The sequence below is a fragment of the Alternaria novae-zelandiae genome (genome assembly GCF_023758075.1).
Source record: "Alternaria novae-zelandiae strain BMP 2774 chromosome Unknown scaffold_1, whole genome shotgun sequence".
Taxonomy (NCBI): Eukaryota; Fungi; Ascomycota; class Dothideomycetes; order Pleosporales; family Pleosporaceae; genus Alternaria; species Alternaria novae-zelandiae.
Genome location: NW_026056961.1, coordinates 141,088 through 164,724, shown reverse-complemented (window position 1 = coordinate 164,724; position 23,637 = coordinate 141,088). Strand labels below are relative to the sequence as shown.

General features: G+C 53.4%; 10 protein-coding genes across 10 annotated transcripts; 7 read left to right on the top strand and 3 right to left on the bottom strand.

Annotated features, from left to right (window-relative positions):
• Positions 1-253: 253 nt before the first annotated feature.
• Positions 254-568, top strand: J4E88_000047 (uncharacterized protein; the record flags this gene model as incomplete). The annotated part of the gene is made up of 2 exons (XM_049393728.1): positions 254-287; positions 345-568. The coding sequence occupies 2 exons, from the start codon at positions 254-256 to the stop codon at positions 566-568; spliced, it is 258 nt and encodes an 85-aa protein (XP_049259557.1).
• Positions 569-1,047: 479 nt separating this feature from the next.
• J4E88_000046 (uncharacterized protein) lies at positions 1,048-2,742 on the top strand (the record flags this gene model as incomplete). Its single annotated transcript, XM_049393727.1, has 4 exons — positions 1,048-1,288; positions 1,335-1,352; positions 1,402-1,690; positions 1,839-2,742. 4 exons carry the CDS (start codon positions 1,048-1,050, stop codon positions 2,740-2,742), a joined length of 1,452 nt encoding a protein of 483 aa, XP_049259556.1.
• Positions 2,743-3,109: 367 nt separating this feature from the next.
• J4E88_000045 (uncharacterized protein) lies at positions 3,110-4,435 on the top strand (the record flags this gene model as incomplete). The annotated part of the gene is made up of 3 exons (XM_049393726.1): positions 3,110-3,429; positions 3,476-3,894; positions 4,023-4,435. 3 exons carry the CDS (start codon positions 3,110-3,112, stop codon positions 4,433-4,435), a joined length of 1,152 nt encoding a protein of 383 aa, XP_049259555.1.
• A 238-nt stretch (positions 4,436-4,673) lies between these two features.
• J4E88_000044 (uncharacterized protein) lies at positions 4,674-6,061 on the top strand (the record flags this gene model as incomplete). The annotated part of the gene is made up of 3 exons (XM_049393725.1): positions 4,674-4,924; positions 4,974-5,543; positions 5,614-6,061. The coding sequence occupies 3 exons, from the start codon at positions 4,674-4,676 to the stop codon at positions 6,059-6,061; spliced, it is 1,269 nt and encodes a 422-aa protein (XP_049259554.1).
• Positions 6,062-8,661: 2,600 nt separating this feature from the next.
• J4E88_000043 (uncharacterized protein) lies at positions 8,662-10,911 on the top strand (the record flags this gene model as incomplete). Its single annotated transcript, XM_049393724.1, has 1 exon — positions 8,662-10,911. One exon carries the CDS (start codon positions 8,662-8,664, stop codon positions 10,909-10,911), a length of 2,250 nt encoding a protein of 749 aa, XP_049259553.1.
• Positions 10,912-11,237: 326 nt separating this feature from the next.
• Positions 11,238-12,441, bottom strand: J4E88_000042 (uncharacterized protein; the record flags this gene model as incomplete). Its single annotated transcript, XM_049393723.1, has 3 exons — positions 11,238-11,418; positions 11,473-12,209; positions 12,433-12,441. The coding sequence occupies 3 exons, from the start codon at positions 12,439-12,441 to the stop codon at positions 11,238-11,240; spliced, it is 927 nt and encodes a 308-aa protein (XP_049259552.1).
• Positions 12,442-12,665: 224 nt separating this feature from the next.
• Positions 12,666-13,733, bottom strand: J4E88_000041 (uncharacterized protein; the record flags this gene model as incomplete). The annotated part of the gene is made up of 3 exons (XM_049393722.1): positions 12,666-12,855; positions 12,937-13,021; positions 13,259-13,733. The coding sequence occupies 3 exons, from the start codon at positions 13,731-13,733 to the stop codon at positions 12,666-12,668; spliced, it is 750 nt and encodes a 249-aa protein (XP_049259551.1).
• Positions 13,734-15,769: 2,036 nt separating this feature from the next.
• Positions 15,770-16,531, bottom strand: J4E88_000040 (uncharacterized protein; the record flags this gene model as incomplete). The annotated part of the gene is made up of 2 exons (XM_049393721.1): positions 15,770-16,286; positions 16,341-16,531. The coding sequence occupies 2 exons, from the start codon at positions 16,529-16,531 to the stop codon at positions 15,770-15,772; spliced, it is 708 nt and encodes a 235-aa protein (XP_049259550.1).
• Positions 16,532-16,755: 224 nt separating this feature from the next.
• On the top strand, positions 16,756-18,035 carry MDM10 (Mitochondrial distribution and morphology protein 10; the record flags this gene model as incomplete). The annotated part of the gene is made up of 3 exons (XM_049393720.1): positions 16,756-16,852; positions 16,906-17,184; positions 17,233-18,035. 3 exons carry the CDS (start codon positions 16,756-16,758, stop codon positions 18,033-18,035), a joined length of 1,179 nt encoding a protein of 392 aa, XP_049259549.1.
• Positions 18,036-20,352: 2,317 nt separating this feature from the next.
• Positions 20,353-22,138, top strand: J4E88_000038 (uncharacterized protein; the record flags this gene model as incomplete). Its single annotated transcript, XM_049393719.1, has 2 exons — positions 20,353-20,630; positions 20,683-22,138. The coding sequence occupies 2 exons, from the start codon at positions 20,353-20,355 to the stop codon at positions 22,136-22,138; spliced, it is 1,734 nt and encodes a 577-aa protein (XP_049259548.1).
• Between the last annotated feature and the right edge of the window lie 1,499 nt (positions 22,139-23,637).

Genomic DNA, 23,637 nt, shown 5'->3' with positions numbered 1-23,637 from the left:
GTGAGCGACAATATCAGGAGAGGCGCGAAAGCGGCATTGTCGCGGAGGTGAGGTCGGCGGACCTTGGTTCCGCATCCGCGTGGGTGGTTCGTTCTTGGCGTTCCCGGAGCTTGACGATGGAGCATCGCAGCCCAGAAACCCAGTACTGGTACAGCGGTGACAACGCGCCCTCACGACACCCGCCCCGATTGCCGCTGCAGCACAGAAGGAGTCTTCTACACCGACATAACATCCACAACTACACCCGCTCACCATGGTCCACAAGATCCTCTTCTGGAGCGGTTTCGGTATGTCTGCAATCGCCCGCGCATACCCCAAGGGCCTCTACTGACGACATATACCAGGCGTTGCCGCCCGACTATGGCAACTCGGCATTGAGATGCGCCCGCTCTTCAACAAGGAATCCCTCTGGGTCTACCCCCTCTACGCCGGCGCCGGTGGCAGCTTCGGCTACTGGCTCACTGGCGTTGAGAACCGACAATTCCGCCTCCTAGCCGACCGACGAGACGCTCTACTCGAGAAGCGAGCGCGGAGGAAGGAGCGCGAGGAGGCCGCTGGTACCTCTTAGGCGATCATGGCCTGCAATGGCAAGAGACTGTGGTGTGAGGGGTAGGGGAAGCTGGGACTGGGCATCGCACATTTGTCCAGAGCGTCATTTCAACTACAATGGGACTGAGACTATCATGCGCTACTTCCAGCGCCCATGATGAGCGAATATGGGCACGCAATATCGACGGGGTTGGATGCGTGGAGAGTAGCCTTCTACCACATCTTGGCTGGCGACTCGTTCTGTACAAATTCCATTTCAAATCAACTACAAATGCAAAATCTCCATCAAACACCTAGGCCAATTTGTGCTCAAAATGCGACATATTGCCTAGTCGCGTAACGCGTGACACCCTAATGGATTAGTGCATGACTCTTGCCTCTGCTATTCTGAGCTCACGGAAGAGCATCCACCTTTGCGAACACCCTGTCAACATCACCATGACTTGATAAACCCGCGCCACGACCCATGTGGTCAACCATCGTTGCACGCATCTTGCCATGTCTGCCGAGAACTTTCTTTCGCCTAACGGCGACCACGTAACGCCGTCTTCGCCGATGTCCAACGGCAACCTCAAAAGCAAAGGCATCGTTGTGTTCTCAGGCGGAAGCGCTGCGAACAATCTAGTCGATGTGTTCAAAAAAGTCAGAGAAGACAAGAGATGCCCGCTGAGCTATGTCATCCCTATCAGTGATAACGGCGGCAGCTCGTCTGAGTTGATACGTGTCTTCGGAGGACCAGGTATGCGCCGTCTGAGGCAGGAATGACACAACACTGACGTTTGCAGGTATCGGTGATGTGAGAAGTACGAGAATGTTCTTTGAGAACAATGATCTAGATGTTAACCTTTCTAGGTCGTCTTGTCCGCCTAATCCCGGATGACCCCGATCACGATGACAGCGAGAAAGCAGCTATCAAGACCTTCTTCAACCACAGATTGCCCAAAGAACGATCTTCAGCTCGAGATGAATGGCTGCAGATTGTAGAGGCTGAGCATGCCCTCTGGACGAATATCTCGACAGCGAAGAAAGAGCTCATACGATCGATACTCAATGTTGTCGCATACGAGATCGTCAAGCGTCGCCGGCCCTCATCGAGTTTTGACTTCTCAGGTGCGAGTATCGGTAACTTGTTTCTTACAGGGTATGTAATTGATGCACTACAGCATTGCGCTTTTCCCCATCCATGTGATTGATCAAATCCCGATTTCATTGTCTCTGTCACGTTTATCATAGCGTATCCTCTTCAGCGCACCTACCGGCATCAAAATTCTCGAAGCTGACAGTTACAGCGCTCGACTCTTCACTGGCTCGTTTGAGTCAGCCATCTACCTACTCTCCAGCATATGTTCTGTACCCAGTCACACATCCGTCTTACCCGCGATCAACACCAACTTTACACATCACATCTCAGTCAGCCTCGCAAACGGCGACACCATCACCGGCCAGAACTCCATCTCACACCCTTCCATATCGACAGCTCTGGTATCGGGAGGTGCACCAACAATCGACGAGACCGAACAGCACGATCGGATCGAGGATGCCAATTTACCCGGATCTTTACCGACTCTTCGAAAGCAGTACATCACTTTCTCTAAAGCGGATGAAGAGGAGCTGCCAGCCAGAATTGAAAGGCTTTGGTACATCAATCCCTATGGCCAAGAGATCCGGCTTTCCGCGAACCCAACGGTCCTCAATGCATTGAACGACGCGCAGGCTGTCATATACAGCATCGGCTCGCTCTACACATCCATCATCCCTTCATTGGTTCTCAAAGGTATCGGCGAAGCCATCAGCAACCCCGCAATCCGCTACAAAATTCTCATCCTCAATTCGACCATCGATCGCGAGACCGGGCCGTCATCTAACCCCTACTCCGCCCTTGACTTCATAGCCGCTATCGCCAAGGCATGCGAGGATTCCAAAAGCGTATTTGGTCCTCTGGATAAAAGCCAATACAAGAAGTATGTCACGCACATCATCCATCTCCAAGGGCCAGGGACGCCGGCAGTCGATCGAGACGAGCTTAAGAGTATTGGTATTGAACCCATTCGCGTGTATGGGAAGAAGCATGAGGGCGAGAACTTTGTTAGGTATGATGGAACTGCTCTGATCCAGGCTCTTGAAGTTACGATGGGGAAGAGGGATCCGAGGATGCCTAGTCGACGGAATACGTTGGAGGGGCCGGCGAGGTGATTGAGAATTTTTTCTCATCACATCAAATCCAGTCCTGCTTCTTTCCATACTTTGTAGCATGAGTAATTCTGTTACAATGGCTTGAGCGGGTGCCTAGTGGTCTTTGTTGGTTTTATATGTGCCAAGCAGGTATCTCTGTACTAAGCGCAGATCCTTCTCTTTCGGGTCGCCCCTTCTTCCCGCGTCGCTGTCGTGCCACCCCAGACTAACCTATGATGCATCGCAATTTACACGACTACAGTTTACTCGCAATGTTGGGGACGCGAGTGTTCCCATTGAAACCGCATATATCTGGTTGCTAGACCCATAACTTTTACCAGCATTCTCATAGCGCAGACTCTAACAACTCCATCACCAGCAAACTGTCATGGGCTCCATATTTTCATCAACCAACTCACCCGAGTCTTCGAAGCCAGAGCGTCCTTATGATGGCCCGAATCGATACCCGTATGTGCGTAACGGCCAGCTTGTCCCTGCCGAAGCGAATCCCACCATTTGGTACGAGAGCTTGTTTGAGGCTGCGGACTGCGTACAACACCAAGACACAGACAAAGTCATCATATTCACCCCCATCTGCGATGAAGACAACGGCGAATATCCAGACCCCAGATCGAGGCATGGCTGGCCCATCAAGCGCTTGCGAAAGGCGTACGAGCTCCTCGGTGGACCACACCCACGGATTGTTCGGTACGTAGGACTCTGCTGGTGTATTTGGCCGCGCTCAATCTTTTAGGTATATCGGTGCGCTATACAGCACTTCGGGTGATGGTGTAGTCGTTGAGAAGCTGGTACCAGGCCAACTCAAGAGGGTTGAAGTGCCTGCGATGACAGTGCCTGTGGTAGCGCAAACGATGTCGCACGACGATAAGATCATGCTATCGCTGTATTACCGATGGGCGATACAGGCACTCTCCGCCTTCCGGTTCATGCATGCTAGATCCATGGTCATTGGGTTCTTCTCATCGCAACTCGTGTGGATACGCCCGGACTTCTCGCTCGCAGTGGGTGGATTCATCAGCGCCACTGCAACAGAGATCGAGGACGAGTTCTGGAAAGATGCTGCCGAATGTTCGAAAGCAATACGACAAGAGTCCGGTTTACCAGAACCATGTGATCCGGATAACATGGCATCGGACTATAACTGGAGCGACGGTGAGTGGGTAGGAGATGACATGATATATGATGGTCCTTTTGATGACACTCCCGAGCACGGAGTTTCATCAGGAAATGTAAAGGCAGACCTGTGAGTATTGGCGAACCATATTCCACGCACATAACAGGACTAACCGTACACCCGCACTTTAGCTTCTATTGGGCCACTTTCGTCTGGCGGCTTATGACGAACGACTTCACTGCTATATCGCCATCGCGTCGTGGGCCTCGTGGTGGACTATGGGAACCTACGTATCCTATGGAAGGAGGCCACACGATTGAAGATGCGCCAGATTTGTCCGAGATCATGCGTGAGAGAGAACGGCGCAAGATTTTCCAGCAGCTAGAGAGAGCTAGACTGGGACATGTCCTGTTCGGTGCTTGGAATGAACAGTATAGTACCGTGGATGAGGTCGTGCGTGACGTTGAGTTGGCAGCAGCTGAAATGGGCATAACCATTTCTGGCGATGAGGTTGACATCGGGGAAAAGTGGGAAGATGTGTTCGAGTTCAAGGACGGGAAGCTGGGTTTCAAAGTTTGATCTAATTAGGACAAGCTTGTTGGTTTTATATGTGCCAAGCAGGCACCATTGGCACGGTCCGCGAGGCGGGATGGCGCTTGCCTTAATCGGCAACACCTGGGTCGGTGTATATAGTACTCAATGTATCGCGATTTAGAGCTTCCAGCATCTTTTCTCGTGCTGTCCAATGGGTTCGGCGATTTCATTCCTCAATGGGCCACAGCCTGAAGATGAAGAGCGTGCGGTTGGAAGACACACTATGTCGCTCAACCGTGTCTACCGTACTCCTACGCCCCTCGAAGCCAGCACAGAGCCAGGAGACACGAGGAACTGGTACTGTGATTTCTGGCAACATGTCTGTGCCGTTCCTCACAAAGATGGGAAAAGCATCATCCTTTACGAACCTAAGGAGACGGGCCATCCGGATCCAAGGGTAAGACCAGAGTGGGCGAGCAAGCGGCTACGGAAAGCTTATGAGCTTCTTGGAGAGGGTCATCCACGGATCGTTCGGTATGTGCAGCGAGGGGTTAGTGCTGTGTTGACGTTAACGGTATGGTAGGCGTACCGGCCTTGTGAACAGCGACGCCGGCAACGGGGTGGTTGTCGAAAGATTAACACCAGGACCACACTGGGGTGATCTTCCTGCCATGACTTTGCCTTTTCCCGAAGAGCCTTCGAGAGAGGACCGCATCATGCTGGCTTTATATTACCGATGGGCATTGCAATCGCTGTCTGCCATTGCCTACTTCCACTCTCGCTCTGTATACCTGACGTTCTTCTCGTCTACTAATGTATGGCTGCGCTCTGACTATTCCCTTGCTATTGCGGGATTTATCAACGTCGACGGGCCAGAGCTTGATGCTGATAGTAGGCGAGACGCTTGGAACGAGGCGAAGCGGAGCGAGAGACGAGAGCGAAGATACCAGGAATGGCATGATGCCGGGGCTCCTATCTCAGTATGTCCTGAGTATGGAAGTGAGGAAGAGAGCGACGACGAGAGCGAAGAAATACCAGAACTCTTCTCCTACCCTTGGGATACCGGTGAATGGGTAGGAGATGGTGGCGCGATACACTACGAAGAGTATTCCACTGAGCCCCCTGAACAGTGTGGAAGCCATCGTGAGTTTTTGTGAGTATCATTACCCTCATATTCGTCAAGACATTTACAACGGGTCGCTAACTATGTGATCGCGATAAAGGTTCTACTGGGCGACCTTTGTCTGGGAACTCATGACGAATACTCAGACGGCCGAAGCGCACTGGAAACGGGGCATAGATTGGGACCCGTTCTCTGCGCCTGAAGGCGGCCCGTCAAAGCCAGGAGAAGATTGGTGTGATCAGCTCCAAGTGTTAGAGGAGGCTAGACTTGGAAGTGTCTTGCTCAAAGCCTGGAAGAGCGAATACGAAAGCGCGGAGCAGGCTGCCGAAGATGTCAGAAAAATTGCGGAGGAGATGGGTATCAAAATCGTCAGCACTGCGTCGGATGTTGACGACGCCTGGAAGAACGTGTCCCAGCAGGATGAAGTCGATATCGGCGAGCCTTGGGAGGACGTTTTCGAACTAGACGAAGCCAAAGAAAGGTGGGGCGCTCGAACGCTTAGGTTCAAGCGGCAAGGCACGCATGTGAATTTGCCTGTGGCAGGATAGAAGGCAAGACTAGGGCCATAAGCCGGTCATGCTTGTCGTTACGTATCGGGCGCGCACTTTATCCAGTATGCATCGTGTTCGAAGACCCCGTTCTGAGGCGAGAAATATCCGTATCCTCCTCGCTCGTGGTCCTTCAGTACCCTTCATGCATGATTTGCGAGTGAGGCAGGCAGTTGTTGGCGACACGTGAACGAACCAGGCTGCCATCGTAACTTTCTGAGGCTCTGCGACGCTGATTATGTGACACACCCCCGCGCATGCATTGCATGTCGTCCGACGGATCAACTTATCAAGAAACCTGTCTCTGGCTGCTGGAAGGTCATCCCAACATGCTCTCATCGGATCGTCTAGTGTTGATCGCAAGCTGTCAGTCACTGCTTCGGAGTGTGTAACCGGAAGCGTGATTAAGATCGTCCTGTAATGCCACGCCATCTTGCCTCTGCCGCGGCCTGCCGGATGTAAGAGCTTGGCTGTCGAAGGATCAATCTGACGGTCAAGGCAACGATACCGAGTCGGCGGAATGCTGCGTTCGTGCGGGGTGGGTAGGCAAGCCGTGATGCTCGCCCGTGTCTCAGATATGTACGTACCCGCAGATCGTACCAACAAGATGCCGAGCCTCTCTCAAGTGCCGTGTGGCTCGGAGAGTAACTAAGTACCGATCATGATATTCGTGCTTCCGGCGCGCTTCAATCTGTTGATCGGTATCAAGTCTGGTGCAGGATTTCATCCTTGCCCCAGGTGGCTGTTTGTGGGCGCATGATTTCTCGGTAGAACGCACTTGTGTGACTACTTGCTCGGGCCGGAGACTTGGTCATGCTCCTCAAAACGCGAAAGAGATGGTTCAAGCCGACATATCCGGTCCGAGACTGATATGGAGGATCTTCATGATAGAAGTGCATGAGGGAGGGCGTGTCTGCGTCCGGTGAGCGAAGATCAGGAAGTGTAACGATGTTGTATATCTATCGCGGCTACTCGTAAGAGCTGCAGTCGCTCTCACCTATTAGAACCGATTCTGGAACACGGTTGTGGTGTTGCAACCCAAACGTGCATAAGGCTGCGTGTCAAAGATGTCATCCAGCCGCGTATATGCATGTCATGCGCGGTGGATCCGGTGTGTTCGATAGGCCTCCAAAAGCGATCAAATCCGCGAGCTTCCGGCAAGAAGGACATTGGTTGGATATAGAGCTGAAGATTGGAGGGCGGCACGAGGTGCATGGAAGGGCGTCGAACTGCAGTAAACAGGTTGACAGCAACGCGATGTGCAGTAGTAGATCGACGCTGCGCGAACGCGCGCTGAGCCGCACCGAAGAACGGTCTGGAGTCCATGTTGGAGTGTAGGCGAATTAACATCGGCTGGAAAGATCGAATCGCACTGCGATACACCAAAGGGCGATGCACCAGAATGTTTGACATACGACACGCCCAGCAGTGATGCAAGCGGGGCTGAGTGGTATAAGTGCAGACACAGATAAGGGGTCTACATGCGCATCACCAGGTACAACTACCAGTGACTGAAAGACTTCGGTGCAACCAGCGGGTTCTTACCTCGACTCGTGGATGGTGATTGGAAGCGTTGACCGAGCGGAACGAAGGGCACCTGGGCAAGCAGGCGGGTTGGACGTCAACAGTCTCAGCCATCGATACTCGTTACTCAAAGAAAGGGTCCTCATCTTTCCCGTGCACCTTGCGATGGTGGCTTGTAGTGGTCAGTTGCCTTCTTTTGGCTGGCTCCTGGGCTCGCGGCGAAAGGGGGTGTTGAGCCGTGCACGGATCAAAAGCGGGGTCATGACGCCCCGTTAGCGTGGTCAATCAATGATCGCTTCTTCTGCACTGGCACCGTGAACATTTCTCACACTTCGACGGCTTCATGTATTCAGCTCCACGGAGGGCAGGCTAAAGAAGCAACAATCGCATCGATCATTCGCGGCGAACCCCAACGATTGCAGCTGTAATGCACATGCGACCTTATCCAAACACCACCACCATCAGGCTGCATGCAACAACAGGCAGCCGCTATGAGTCCTCAAATATGCATGCGCATGGCTCATGCATATTTTATACGATCTTTAACTGGTCCGGTCAAAGTTGAGCCTCAAGACGTGTAGCAACGAAGCCATGCTGCGCGTTCACGCCAGAGGGCGGGGTTATTTGCCTGTTTGTCCCCCTCAGCCTGGTGGCTTAGACCGGTGAGAGCCTTGATATCACCCTCAAGTGGGGCTTGCGAGTGCCCTTCGATACGACCAATTAACGCTTGTTTCATGTAGACCCCCCGGGGAAACGACTGGATGTGGCTGCTGTACTCCTAGAAGGACCACAACCTCGCTTGCATCAACAAAGTGCTACTACTGCTCCGGGCAAAGATCAAGAGCTACTATCTTGCAGTATGACAAGAAATTTCCCAATCTATATCTTCGGTCAACGTCCTCCTGTTTCTGCCTTAGACTTTCTAGTTCGCCCTGTCATTCACTTCCCGTGTCTTCATCACATTGCTCTGCCTGTTTCGATCATCGGCATCAAGTCTTCCGTCACTTGAGCATCTAGCCATCGGCTATACTTCCTTCGTTCAAGATATCCCTCCCATAACCTCTACGAATCATTCAATGGCGACTCCACAGCAGGGACAGTACCAGGGTCAAGTGCCCCATCAACATCAGAATGTCAGCCAACAACGACAAGTCCCGAATGGGCAGCAGCAGAGCTCTGGACAACAGCAGAACTTTGGACAGACCCAGCAAAGGCCAGCTCAGCCCCAACAGCAACCTCTAAACCCATACGCCAACTACGATCCCCAATTGGCTTCCTTCATCTTAGAGAAGCCAAGGAACGCCACTTCCTGGGAGGATGCCACACCTGAGCAACAACACGTCGCACTCCAGGAACTCCACAGCGAACTGCACAAGTTTCGTCGAAACCACAATAACGTCAAGAAGGCGTTGAACGAGATCCCTTCCCCAAACTGTCGCCGAATCATCAACGAGCTCGTTGAGGACCAAAACGTTGAGCTTGCGAGATACAATAGAACCATCCAATACAGAATTGCAAGCGTTGTAAACAAATGGCGCTCGGTCAACCGTCGAGAAAGGCAGCTGGTGCGTGTAGACATCATTCTGGAGACTGAACCTTCTGGGTTTCAAGAGCCTATGCAAGCGAGACCTGTCGTCGGAGGTGCGGGCAATGGACCCCAAGATGCAAACAAGAACAAGCAACCAGGAATCGCGCAAGGTCAACAGTTCCCGAACCCCTCTAGCAACCCCGGTCAAAACATGCCACAGCAACAAAGACCTCCCCAACAGCAGCAATCGCAACACCCTGGCGCGCAAAACTTCGGACAGCATCCTCCAAACCCGGGCCACATGAACCCAATGGCAGGTCCTCCTGGAGGCCCTCCTCCACCACCGCCGCCTCCGGGCATGTCTGCACCACACGAGATGGGTCGTCCACCACCCCCACCGAATGTTGGACCAGGCCAACACATGCCGGGCGTGCCATTGCAGCATCTTCCGCCTCCTCCTGGCCAACCCCATGGCCAGCCCTTTGGCCAAATGCCAATGCCTGGTACGTTTCCGGACCAGATGCATATGCCTCCAGTTGGCATGAGGCACGTCCAGGGCCTGAATCCTGATCACCTCAGACATCAGAAGAAACACCACAGAGTTCGTCGCGATGTTTCTGGCTCATCGTCCGACAGTGACTCCTGGGAGTCTGAGTCGGAAGATTCCAGCTTTGTCAACATTGAACATGACCATATAGATGTTGATCGACGTGGACGAGGACGTCAGCGGCCCGGGAAGAGATCGAAGAAGACTCAGAGACATCGATCACTCAGCAAAGCCAGAGCCCTCAGCCGTAGTCGTAGCCGAAGCCGTGCCCGCAAGAACAACGTCGATCCATATATTGCAAAGACTACCCGTCGACACCGCGCTTCAGACATAATCGATGATCAACGCAATGGTAGGCATAGCCCAGAGTCCTTCACTACGGACTCTTCTCGATCTTCTCACAACAAAGTGCCGCCTGTTCATATCCACTTGAGCACCAACAATATTGTGGAAGACCGAACACGTTCCGGCAATGCCTCACCAGTTGGCCTCTCTAACGACAAGAAGAAGAGATCTGGAAAGTACTACTCCTCGCACGGCATGGCTAGAGAGACCTCCAACTCGTCGTCAGAGCGTGGAAGCGGCACGGAGTCTATGAACACTACATCTGTCCACACAGCAGATGATGGTATCTTTGACACTCCTATACGCCGCCGTCCTTCTTTCACGCACGTTCCTCGTCGCCAGAAGGTCTCTTACGGAAGAAAGTCACCCAACATGTTCGGCCAGCCGCACCCCAGCCACATCTACGACGAAGATTTTGACCACCGTCGGGTACAGAAGGTCAGATACAACAAGGAGACAGTGGACGACTACCCACAACCCCGCAGCCCACGCACGCACATGCACGAGCCTGAGTCGTACTTCGACGACTACCCAGTCCACACTACTCGGCCAAGCCTACCAAATCGCCGCGCAACCCTGGCCAACCCACCCAATATCCACAATCCTTTTGCGCAATCACACTTCCCGCCCAAGCCAGTGCGCGCCTCATCATACCTCGCGGATAGGCATGAGCAAGGCTACAGCTACCCTCAACCACGCGCGATTGGAGACCAAGACGAATTGGATGCGCGATACGCACTCAATGACATCCACGCGGCTCTTGAGCACATCCAGGACAAGAAAGAGCGATCTGCCAGACGCTCGAACATGATGGGTAGGAGGGACTCAGCTTTCCAGTATGAAGATGATGAGTGGCATGCTAGGGTGCCGTTGAGTGGGCGACGTGGAGGTTATGGTGGGTATTAGGTGATACGCATGTTCTTTCGTTTCTCGCTTCTCTTTTCGATAATTTTGTCTTTCTTATAAGTATGTCAGGCTTTCGGCGATACGTTCTGGCAGATGTGCGGCTTCTACTCAACTCTTCGCGTGGGACTTTCTTGGTATAGGGCACAACATCACAGCGTCATCAGTCTATCGGTTTTGGGTAGGCATTTTGGATATACTATCTCAATCTATATCGCATACCCGCATTGGTTACATTCTCTTCAGCATGACAATTTGGCACTGAATGACCAAGTCTACTATTCGCCCTCGTACATCAAGCTGGAAAGGCTTCAGTGCCTTTCTTAGCTTTATTGATGCTCCGGATGCATGCTGTTATCCTTGAGAGCACAGTCCGAGTACAAGCTGAGTAGCTGGTCGTTGTGTACTTTCTGATAGAAGTGCTGCTCAACGAGCAAACCACTTAGAGCGGCACGCACTGCTTCTTTGTACTCCTTTACCCCAAAGTGACGGTGCCTAAGCTGGAGGAATCTGCATGGTACCAATTAGCATGACGTTGAAAGCATGATCGGCCCAAACACTTACGCTGAGGAAAGCGCCTTGTCACGTATACCCAGCTCGTGCAGTATGGCAATGTGGATGCGGAACCTGGCGGCGATTATGCCATCCTGCCACGTATCATACCATCTACACAAAGTTCGCTCTGACGTGTCTGGCTCAAGATCGTCATCCCCGCATGCTTCGCAACAGCAGTCGAAGCCCCAGCCTAGCATCAGCTTTGCTTGGCGAGTGGCCCTGCCTTCTTGCCAAGCCTCCGGGATGTAGTTGATCAAGATCTCGTCACCAGAGGGTATATCGCGTGTAGCGACCAGTCGGGCTTGGCCACGCGGATATGAGTTGCTTTTGTTGATGTAGACTACCGCGTTGGGGATGCAGGAATGGTTCGCAAAGGAGATCGTGCGATACACAGCCATGCGAGTGGTAGCGTCCGCATCAGTGCCTAAGCGGTACCTGAAAGCGTTATATCGACAACGATCTACGATGTGCTCGACGTCTGTACCCCTGGTTTTTGAAGTATAGAGCTCGCGGAAGGCTCCTTGATCTTCCCAGCTTAGCTTTGAGTACGCGGTCGCTAAGATTGCCGTAGTCCCCGCAGCCTCTTCGTCGTAGAAGATGTTGGCCTCTCTATCCCATGTCTCGAACGGCTTTCGTGTGTTGCATAGCAGGATTGGGTCTTGTTCGAGGATCAGAGCACCCTTTTGAAACTTCTGCTGTGCTATAAGGCCATTTCCCACGGTGACGTCGTCATCAGTGACTTCTACCTGGGGATAAGTTGGTGCCATGTCTATCTTGGAGTCTGACTTCTTTCCAGAGAGTTAATTGGTGAAGTCGATGAGGAAAGTCGCTTGGGGGCCGATAGTTCAAAGCTTATATGCTGTGAGTTGAGACGTGTTGCGGCTTCAGTTTGTCCAAACAAGAGTCTGGAGGGTGACATAACAAAGAGACTAGTGATTGCGGCAGAACTGGCCAGTCACATGAATGTACGAGAAACATGCGGACAGAGCACGCGGATATTGCATATCATGTAGAGGCAACACCATGGCAGTTGCAGATACGCATGTGGAGGCATAGGACGTTGGAGAACAGAAGTTGTGCAAAATCGGACGACACTAGTTTGATAGGTAGTTTAAAGTCAACGATAAACAGTACATTTGTAGATGCGATGATAAGAGATACAGGAACGTGCAACTAGACAGGATCCATTGGAATGAAAGCGCCTAATACAAGGGATAGTTACTACCAGTACCGGTGATGTGATGAATAAGCGACGAATCATTGACCTGACACTTGGCCGATTCGGCCCCTAGCTCCTGCTTCAAAGCCACGGCGCCTTCGTCACTGTATAAGTACTTTTGAACGTTCAATCCAGTGGCTGCTGCCGACATGGCTTTCCGGTAGTCCGACTGACTGATGTGTAGACGCGCCAATTCGCAGCACCTGTTATCTTCGTTAGTAGTTGTACGCTACGTGGTGGATGAAACGACTTACGCTTCCGAAACTTCCGCATCCCATACGCCCAGGTGCTGCAACAGATGGATGTACACTTCCATCCTCTCGATGCGGCGACGGATTTCTGGCGTGGTTAGCGGAGGGTCCGTTGCCAGAATCTCATGGTATTGTTTAGCCGCTGCATGCTCAGCCGCATCGATTGCTGCACTATCGGGATGGCATCCGCTACATGTACACAAGAAACCGTAGTCGGCTTGTAGAAGGGGGATCCGGACTGTGTGATCGTTGAACCGCTGGTCAGTATAGTAGCTCAGAAAGATCTCGCTGCCTTCCGGTATAGGTCTCGTTGCAATGAGTCTACCTTGACCTAGTGGTGCTGTTATGTCGCCGTTAGGGTCTCCGTTCCAGATATCCACAACCGCGTTGGGCACGCAGGAATGATTGAGTGAGCTGAGCATGTCATAGACCACGAGGTACGTATTTTCCCCCTTAATACCCCACGCGTTGTGCCTGAAGCGTGCTACGATGTCCTGCCTTTGGGTAAGGGGTGGAGCACCTGCAATGGGCGCTGATCCAGCCAGGTTGCCAAACGCAATTATTTCCGGTGCTGAGAGCGCGTTGACAGCATCTATGAGCACTCTGCTATTGGGATGTTCCTGGGACTGATAGAACTGGTGCAAAGCACCGCCTGTCGTGGCCTTGCTTCGCTCGACTTTTACCATAATGAGAGGCAGTTCTGTATGAATAAGGGTGCCTCGCTCGATTTGTTGCCTTGCAATCATGCCTCGGCCGCTGACCACAAGGTTGGGGTCTGAAGTGATCTCTATCCGCGACATGCTTGCGATGGTCGTTGTGTCCGAATGATTTCTGCGATTCGGATAAGCTGACCTGGCACTTTAAATACGCCTGAAGTTGAGACATCGTGATATGCACCTCAGACCTCTCTGAGTTGAGTCTGATGTCAGGTGTTGAGATCTCAGGGCAGACAAGCAAACCGAGATGATCTGAGATATATGCTCCTAGACAAACTCGGCGATTAACGCGCCAGAAGGTTGCATTGGAGATGTGTCTCATAACACGGGTACATTTCCGTTGCTGTCATATAAGAGGGTACAAACGCAATGATCAGCTCGAAACGCGATCCAGCCGTAGTCGAAGAGACATCTTCCTTTGTCGTTCTTCGCGGTTGCTTTCGTCCAGTTTGCTTGACACCGCAGCCGCAGTGGCCATGCAAGGCCTATTGTATTTGTGAACCGAATCCAGACCTAACGATCCGCGGGGTCATTTCGTATAGCAGAGTCAGTTGTGTGATAGCGGTCTCAGGCTCCGCGGTGGTGCTGCAGGCTCAGGAAAAGAAGCACGTCATGCACGCGTCCTCACATCGCTTGCCTGCCCGCTTGTACCTGCCAAGCCATCAGGGGCGCCATGTGGGGTATCTCCACTCACGCGCGCCTCCAACGCTCACTAGTATCCATTCACAAAGCCATCCATCGACATCACCCAAAAAAGCAAGCCGCCATCGCGCGCATCAGCTGCTCGCTTTCTACCCTCTAGCCTGCCCAAATCCAATCCATAGATTCACCGCGCCAGTCTCGCGGCAATAGGACTAGGCGCCACTAACTTTCGGGCTCGCAGCCATGTAGACACGAGAACACGAGCCCCCATCCGAAACACGTCTAGCCCCACGGAGATGACCAGACCTCTGGGCACGCTGACTGGGCGGCCATCATTGGGCGGGTTGCGGGATAGTATTGATATGCTTGTTCTTTACGAGATCCTTCTCTTTAGGGGCAGAGGGCCAGAACAGGCTGACGGGGCAGGGTAGTAGTGAATGGGGATTAAAAGTCCCTGAGAACCAGTTTTCTGGTCCTACGTGATGCGCGCGCGTGCTGGGCTTCACTTTCCATCGCGGTCGTAGTCGTCGGTCGATCCTTACTTTTGACTCTTTCGCTCTTTCCTAATACATTTTTATTATCTTCGTCACTACACGTTCGAGGTTCCGCCAGCATCACTATTGAGTTTCACGACTGCCGACTGCCGTTACTAGTGCATCACAACGCGACAAGTTGGGTAGCAAGAAAGAAAGTATGAAGGTGGTCGTTGCCTTGTTTGGCCTGGTGGTCGCCGCGCTTGCGCAAGATGCCTCAACCTCAAGCTGTAAGTTTGGTCGACGGCAATAGTTTTGCATGTAGTATGCCTGGAATCTCAACTCTAATCAAGCATCCGATGTAGATACCGGCCCAATGTTCGACCCGGACACGGCGCCTTTCTTTGGCCCTAGCACCATCGTCTATCCCTCCGTCACCGAGTCCGCTCCGGTACTTTCAAACTTACCGACTCTCACACCTTCCGGCAGCACAGTCATGATCTCCATGTCTAGCAGCGCTATGGCCAACTCGACGCTCTCGACTTCAACGCTGTCGCGCAACTCTACAACCTCCCATACCTCGACACATTCTTCCACACACTCTTCCACATCGGTCAGGACTTCGCGCACGGCGACTCCTACGGCGGATGAGACTTCGGCAAGTGCGTCGGTCCCGGCCGAGACGGGTGCAGGTGTTGCGAACTACCCTGAGACATTTGGAGCTATTGTGGGAGGTCTTTTAGCTGGATTAGCGATGCTGTAGCAGCGGTTAATATCTTTTTAGTAGAGAACAGGCGACTGAAAAATATATGCAGTATGCCATGAAAGCCAGTCGCGCAGAGGTCTAGCGAAGTTTAAGACCAACATAATAGGGTATATTGTGATGTGCTCGTGGGTTGACTCGAGCTTTCCGTCAAAGTCATCTAGCATACTTTTCCCTGGTCAAACCGAACGCCTAAGGAACGCCGTCATAATGCAACTAAACGAAGCTGATCGCGCTTGTTCTTACTCCTCCATAGCCCCAACCTCTGTAACCTGCTCAGTCGCCTTGGTGTAGTAGGCCTTGAGATCGATCTTGAAGTCTGCCATGGCCACACCGAACATCTTCAACAGCGCTGTTTGATGACTGTTCATGACCTTGCCCTCCTCCGCGATGGTGTACGGCACGTCCAAAATGATCTTGCCCTTGTCGAGCTTTGTTGGCATGCCCCATTTCCTGATGGTAGTCTCCATGCTGTGCGGCAGCGGCACGTCCTCCTCTTCAGGAATCTCTCCACCTCTTGAGTGAACTACACCAGCGGGTACTGTGAAGGTCTGTGTAGCGACAACACCGGCGCGCGCAAAGTCGGTTTGCGAGTAGTTGGCAAAGTACTCGATGACTTCGCTGGGCTCGCGGTTGGTGAAAAAGAGTCCGACATTGCCGTTGAGGTGCTTGGTGAGCTCGGAGAGGTTCGAGAGGTGCTCTTCTGCTGGGCTTAGGCCAAGCGCTTTCGCCATGACTTTGGTCTTTCCGAAGAAGAATCTGCGCATTCGTTAGCCGTGCGCGCATTGGATGAAAGCGCTCCCGCAGACATACCGGCTGTCTGCGAACTCCTGGCGGACCTCCTTCAGGTACGAGTTGCGCATGTTCTCAACGGCGAAGACGAAGATGTGCTCAAAGTTATCCGCCGCTTCCTGGACATTGGCAAAGAGCTTCAAAGACAGCTCCTTGCCCTTCTTGTCCGTCTTGGTAAGGTGCACGACCTTCTGGCGCTTTGATTTGGGCATGGTGGCGGTATTTCGGGGGTGTTGTGGTTGGTGGTTGCGCTCAGGAAAAAGTTCGAAGTTGCGGTCGCGACTTCCAAAAAATTGAGCGGGGATTTTGGCGAACCCCCGATTGGTGCAACCGCGGCTGCTCCGCTGTGGATCCAGATGTCGCTCTCGCGCTCTCCAAAGTCTACGCACTCAACCTCACCCCAGTCTGCTCGAGATGATCAATCGATAACATAGCGATGTTGGATTTCATGGATAGTGTGCAGCATGCATTCTACGAGGCATCGGGCTGGAACGTCGACAATTCCTATGGCGCACTGAACGCGTCGGCACGGGGTACGTCACACTGGATGTCGCGTTCTAGACTGGATACTGACTGTAGATGACAGCATTGCTCGACTTTGACATACCCCGTGGGCTGCGCATGCAAATCTCCTCTCTCGCGGCCCCCAATTTCGCAACCTCGTACACCCTAGGCAGTGTGGGGGTAGTCGACGGCTCAGTATCCTACCTGTACTCGTCGCTGCCACTACGGAAGGACTTTAGGACGTCCCACATCGACCTCCACAACGTGATACGAGGTTACAAGCATGTGCAAGAGTTGCGGAGACCGGACGAGAAGTGGTCGTGGGAGGTTTGGCATGCTGGCCGCCGGATAGACCGCAAGAGTGAGCTGGATGACACTGCCTTCCCGTACCCCCGCTGAGTCAAGACAGACACCCTGTTGTATGGGCGCATATTCCTACCACAGCAGAGGCTCGAAGCCCTGTACCTCCGCCGCCTCACTCCTACGCGACAGCTGAGGATCGCCGCCGTGAGCGACTCCAATCTCAACAACGGCGGGACGATCCTGACGCTACTGCAAAATGACTTCGGCAAATACAGCACGGAATACATGTACAGCACAGACTCGGCGTTGATGGGCGTCCGGGGTCTTTACAACTTTGGTCCAGGCCCCAGAGTTGCGCCCGCAGAACCCGTTGCTGCAGAGCAGGTGGATCCTGTGCATGGTCGCTTCAGCGCAGGCGCTGAGCTGTACTATGGCATACTCAACAAGAGCGGGGGAATCAGCACAGGGGTGAGGTTCGCCACCCTACCCAACCATGCGGGCTTCCCGTATACCATGACGCTCACGCTCAACCCGTTGATGGGAAATCTCTCTTCCACGTATGCTGTCAAGGCCGGCCCTAACTTGGCCCTGTCCTCCCGCTTCGACTTCAACTTCTACTCCTATGAAAGTGAGCTGCAGCTCGGGTGTGAACTCTGGCGTCTGCGCAGCACAACCGACGTAGATTGGGCGATCAAGAAGTTGCGTCCAGATTGGAAACGCCCAACAACTTCTGCAGATGACGATGTATCCGGCGTGCTGAAGGCTAGAGTCGATCAGGATTGGCATATCGGAGTATTGTGGGAGGGCAGAATCAAGGAGCTGCTATTCACTCTTGGTGCGAGTCTGGACCTAAAGAAGAGAGAGCAAATGGTCCGCTCTGTGGGTGTTGAGCTGCAGTACTCCTCATGAACGATAACACGCACAGACGGCAATATCCCGATCGTTAAAAAGAATAAGTATACCGTTTGCGAAGGAAGGATGCACATCGGATCGACTGCCGAACTGACTCAACCGGCCCAGCCCAGGGTCGTCGACCACTGTACTGTTCGTCAGCGGTTGTTCTAGAAACGCGTCTCCCGCACATGGTCAGGGCATCAGAAAATGTTTCTAGAAGACGATGGCGTCAAACAGTGGGACGCAAACGAGGGCCGTGAGAGCCTTACAGTATCCATGCGAGGGCGACCATGTGTTTTCTGAACACGACATATATTGCAGGCTAGCACTCGAGTAAGTAGCGAAGTGTGCATGATGGCGTAGTCTGGTCCCGAGCGGTGTAACGCTGAAACAAAGTATGGGGATGGACGCTGCTCGTCACACTGCTTCGGTGCTGTTTGGACGTGTTTTCAATGCAGTGGCACGATTCGCAACATTCTGTTACACTTGACATTCTTGAAGGCAAACGGTGGTTGAGCATGCAGAGACGGATGAGGGACTTCCGCAAGTTGGGGGTGCAGGTGGACTGCAGATCCGGTCGAGGCCGCGCTCGGCGCGGGCCATGATGTTGTTGGTGGGAGTCAGTTTTCCGGGTTGGTGGTTGTTGTCACTCGCTTGCCGACGCGTCCACCATTCACACCGCCGTGCCTGGCGTAAGCCTTGCAATTAATGGTGCAGGGAAGCGATCGGTACTATAGATTGACAGCTGTAGGGCGACAAGACGGGCGACGAGCTAAGCTGAGTCGGCACTCTCAAGATCAACGAACTATTGCGGCTTGCCAAATGTGAACAATCTCGATTCCGTGGCTTTTTGACCGAGCGACGAGCGTGTCAGGATGGGAGCGATTAGACGGCACGGGCGCCGATGCTCGTCAGGATCTTTTCTCATGCTCGGCTTACCCGAGCGATCCGCACGAGGCTCGCGATCAAGTCTTCACGATACCGAAATGGGCCCTCTGCCGCACACTGTCAGCACCAAGAATGCGGGCGCGTACGGCGATGCAGGCCAGGTGCGACAGACGCAGACGCGTGCCAGGAATACTTTGAACGCCCTGCCGGTGCGCCTTCTCGCTCACGCTCACGCTCACAGTCACGCTCTGGTGTGCCTTGCCCGATCGTTGCCGTAGTGAGCACTCGAAGACGCAGGGCTTCTCAAACACGACAACGGTAGCGCCTCATGCTCGCGCGTTGTTTGGCCTGTCGGAACACGCTAAAGCGGACCATGAGGACGACGACTTCGCGGCCTTTTTTTGATAAACGAGCACCATTCATGCGCGCTGTTCTGACAGGTATCGCGATGCGAGTCTGTTGTCGCGGCCAGCCTCGCGGCAAGGATTGCCCTATAGGCGGCGGCCTCCTGAGTCTTGGAACAGAGCCTGTCGGTCGACCCTTGCTGTCACGTCTCTAGTGGCGCGACTCCGAGGTACCTCGCAGTAGTCCCCCTGATCGGAGCTATTGCGGGCAGCGCGTGCAGGCGGGCAGAGAGCACGCCGCACGCGCACCGTCGGATGCTGGTGCTGTTGTGTCGTGGTGTAGAGCGGAGGAACATCCGGTCAGAGTGTTGCGACGAGCATGGTTTGCTTCAGAACATAAGCGTTTTGGTGCGTCACCACTGGTCTCGCGCCTCCAGGGCGGGCGTCGAGCGGTGGTGCCGTTGGGCTAAAACCGTCTCTCTGGCCAGCTAGCGCCCTGCCCAGCCTAAGCTAGCCGGCGCGCACCTTCCCCCCGGCTTCAATGCCCCTTCCCTTAATCTCCCCTTTCCCAACCACGGTCGCTCATTTACATCCAAGGCCCTGCTCCTCTATCCGGATTCCTATCGTCACCTTTGCTGTCGGTGTGGTACCTACATCTTTCTCTTTCTCTGTCGACTTCTGCGAAGTGCCGCCACTCCTTTCGGCCTTTGCCCACGTTCCTTTCTTCACAACCCTCCTTTAGGCTTTGTCTGTCCGCTCCTTAGCACCTCTTCCTTCACTCTTGTCGACTTGGACTCGCTTTCGGACGATCCATCTGCTCCCCGGCCAGCAGCTTCCTTCACCCTTGACCCTTCTCACACGCGCCTGGACGGTGTCTCGAGCTTCTCACACACGTGGATTCTTTCTCCCGTGACATTGAACTCTTACCAGCTTCGCATAGCTCCACTATCTTCACCCACCACCATTGCTTGGACCATTACTTCACGACACTTTACGAACCAAGATAGACTGAGGTGTTAGCTGGATTGCTCCCTCTATATCTCCGACCCCGCTTCGAATCGAGTCCAACTCTCGCCCTCCGATCATCCCCACCACCCAACATGCAGTCAAACGACGACGCAATGGTCTCGCCCACGCCATCTCCACCGGCGTCATCCTCGACCCCGACGCAGGGCTCTGCCCCGCGCCGACCCCCGCGCAAGAGCACCCTCACTCAGCAGCAGCGCAACCAGAAGAGACAGAGGGCCACTCAAGACCAACTGGTGACACTCGAAGTGGAGTTCAACAAGAACCCTACGCCCACTGCTGCTACCCGCGAAAGAATTGCCTCGGAAATCAACATGACCGAGCGCTCAGTCCAGATCTGGTTCCAGAACAGGTAGGAAAAGCGAGCAGCATGATGCTTGTGCGCAGTACTGACATTTGCATAGACGTGCCAAGATCAAGAACATTGCCAAGAAGAGCATCGAGAACGGTGATGACTGCAATGATATCCCAGAGTCCATGCGACGATACCTTGCCCTCCAGGCCATGGAGTCTGGCAAGTCAATCGGCACTAGTTTCCTGGGACGCGCAGGCGGTATGCCATACGGAAGTGGCATGCTCCTCAACACAGACGCCAACAACTCCAAGGTTGTCATCCACCACTTTGCTTGCCGCTCCCTCAGCATCGGTAGCTGGAGACGAGTTGGCCAGAGCGCCATGGACTTAGTGGTATTCTACTCGCCTGAGAAGTGCTGCATCACCTACTACATCAACAACGACTCTGCAGGATACAAGATTGAGTACCCATTCTCATACATCAAGAACATTTCACTGGAGAATGGCGACATGACCGCAAACGCCGAGGGTGCGTCGCAACGCCCCGGAGGCCTGATTGTTGAGCTCAACCGCCCTCCGAACTTTTTCATGGACTCTTCCGGTTCGGGAGGATTTTTCCAATGCGGCGACTTTACCGAGGACCAGCAAGCATCAAACATTATGTTGCACCATTTGGGTGGTCACCCGAAGGTGCTGAGCGGTCAGTTGGCGAAACTTGTCTCACTGGAGTCGTTTCAGAACCGACACAACATGTTCGACCCAAACACATTCGCCGTCTCGGCACCGGTCTCGCCCATCAACCACCGGCCCGCGTCCCAACCAAACCACCTCCAGCACCCGCATCACATGGGCATGTTTCAGGAGACGCATCTTGCACCTCAACCCTTCCAGCCGCGTGGTCACAAGCGCCAGCGAAGTCGTTCAGTGCCTGTTGCGATGGACTTTTCTATGCTTCGCAACCCGATGCCATCTTTCTTGATTCAACAAGAGCCGTCGCCGTACGTTCCCAACCCTGAGATCTTTGCGCCGACGCCCCAGAGTGCAGGCCCCATTGGTCCTCACCTGAGCATCGACACTTCTGCAGGGTACGGCATGGACTACCGACAGTATCCCATGTCCGCCACTACCGCCAACTCACCTTCGGAGTACGGCACGCCTTCCTTTTTCACATCGGGTCCATCAAATGACAACATCCCGGCATCCAACTATGGCCAGTACAACATTCCTCCCTATGTACATACACCAATGGGCCCGCCACCTTCTGCATCTCACCACTCACCTATGCCGGCAATGAACCACCCTGACCCTATCATTGCTAACCAGTCACCACCACTCGGTTCTTTCGGTCGTGACAACCACAATGATGTGTACCCAATGTCGCACGACAACGGCATGTCCGACGAGGCGCTGCAGATGACAGACATGTACGCCAAGCAAAATCTCAACATGCCGTTCCGGTCACCGATGATGGATGACAACGTCGACGACTTGGACATGCAGAACCTGGTGTCATTCGGCTCGTTAGACCCATCAAGCATGTCACCGGAGCATCACCAGATGCAATGAGCAGCCCGCACAATACCGTCTGTTTGTCAATTATTCTTTTGCGTGCTCTTATACCCGGTCGCGGTTGCTTTCTTACAAGGAAGCTTGATGCGTACGCCCTGCCACTTGGAACAGTGGCGGGGCAGTTGCGGCTCTTGCTCTCCATTATCGCTCATACTTAATGTGGTTGTCATCTCTCACATATTGGTCTCAAATCCGTGGATCTACAAAGCCATGGGGTTTTCCCGTCGCTTGTAGGAAGCCACCCTTCCACTACTTTCCATCACTACTCTTCGTAACGCAGGTTGAACGACCACCATACAGGGACTGGTTATTGAACACGGCGTTGCTCAGGATTGGGTAGGCTTGGAACTATACAGAGAAATGGCGGACTGGTGGAACCTGCGCTGGTGTTGGCAGACGTCAGCGGCATATGCTGGTCGTCTTTTTTCCTTTTGGATTGTTCTTTTCATTGTTCATCATCTCTTCTTTTTCTGTTGCGAGGTAGCCATTGTTTCATATGTTGCGTGCATCTCGGAATTTTCTCTTGTCGGGCTCGGCTGGCAGGTGGAGGGATTGCCATTTTAAGGAGATCTTGAGCTGCGGGGGTTGTTGTGGATTACAGAGCCGCTGTGCGTGCTTGAGTATGTAGCTTTCAAAGGGGTCTCCGGTAAACAGCTGTTCTTCGAGATCAGTAAACAAATACATTACATTACTTCAACCGACCTGGGATGGTGCCGGCAATGTGCTATGCGGAGGTGCGTAGAGCTGTCAGGCAGTGGGGAAGTGCCATGTTATAGCAGAGTGAAATTACGATGGACAGGTTGTCTCGTATCTGCGGTTGCGAGATGAAAGTCCATCGTAATTTACAGCGAATCCTCGCACTAGGAAGGGCTACACAGCCCATTTGACAGCGCATTAATGAGAGTGGTCTCGGGCCAGCCCGTTGAACCTCCACAAGATGATTACAAAATCGGGTGAGCCAATCATTTGCTGAGAGGCTGTAACATGTTATTTCATGCTACACAGGCGTTGGTAAGGAGTGTAATTGTCGCGTGGCGACTGCAGCGCAACGGCGGCACGACGTCTTCAAATATGTGGCCGCATGTGCTTATGTGCTAGTCGATGGTGTAGGCGAAGCTGGAAAAGGAAATAGCACTGCAATAAGATCGTCGACTATGCGTGGTGGTGTGAGTGCCGCAACGCTTACAGCATGCCAAGCGGTGGGCATCAGTGGGCATCAGTGGGCGAGCACGTCGTGGCTGACAGCAGACAGCAGACAGCAACAGCCATGCGTGGATGACAGAGCATGCGGTGATTATGTCAGGCTTGTCAGACCGAACGTTGCGCAAGAACTGGGTTAAGAAATTTGTTGTAGTCGATGACGTGCGGCGAGGCCCGTTGGCATCGCAGGCGCGCAGACACATCGCAGACAAGCTCTGGGCCCGCGCGATTATGGCCCGAGTCGCAAGGCTTTTCAGGCTCGGACGAGGTACGGGTCTAGTCTGGCAAGGCTTGCG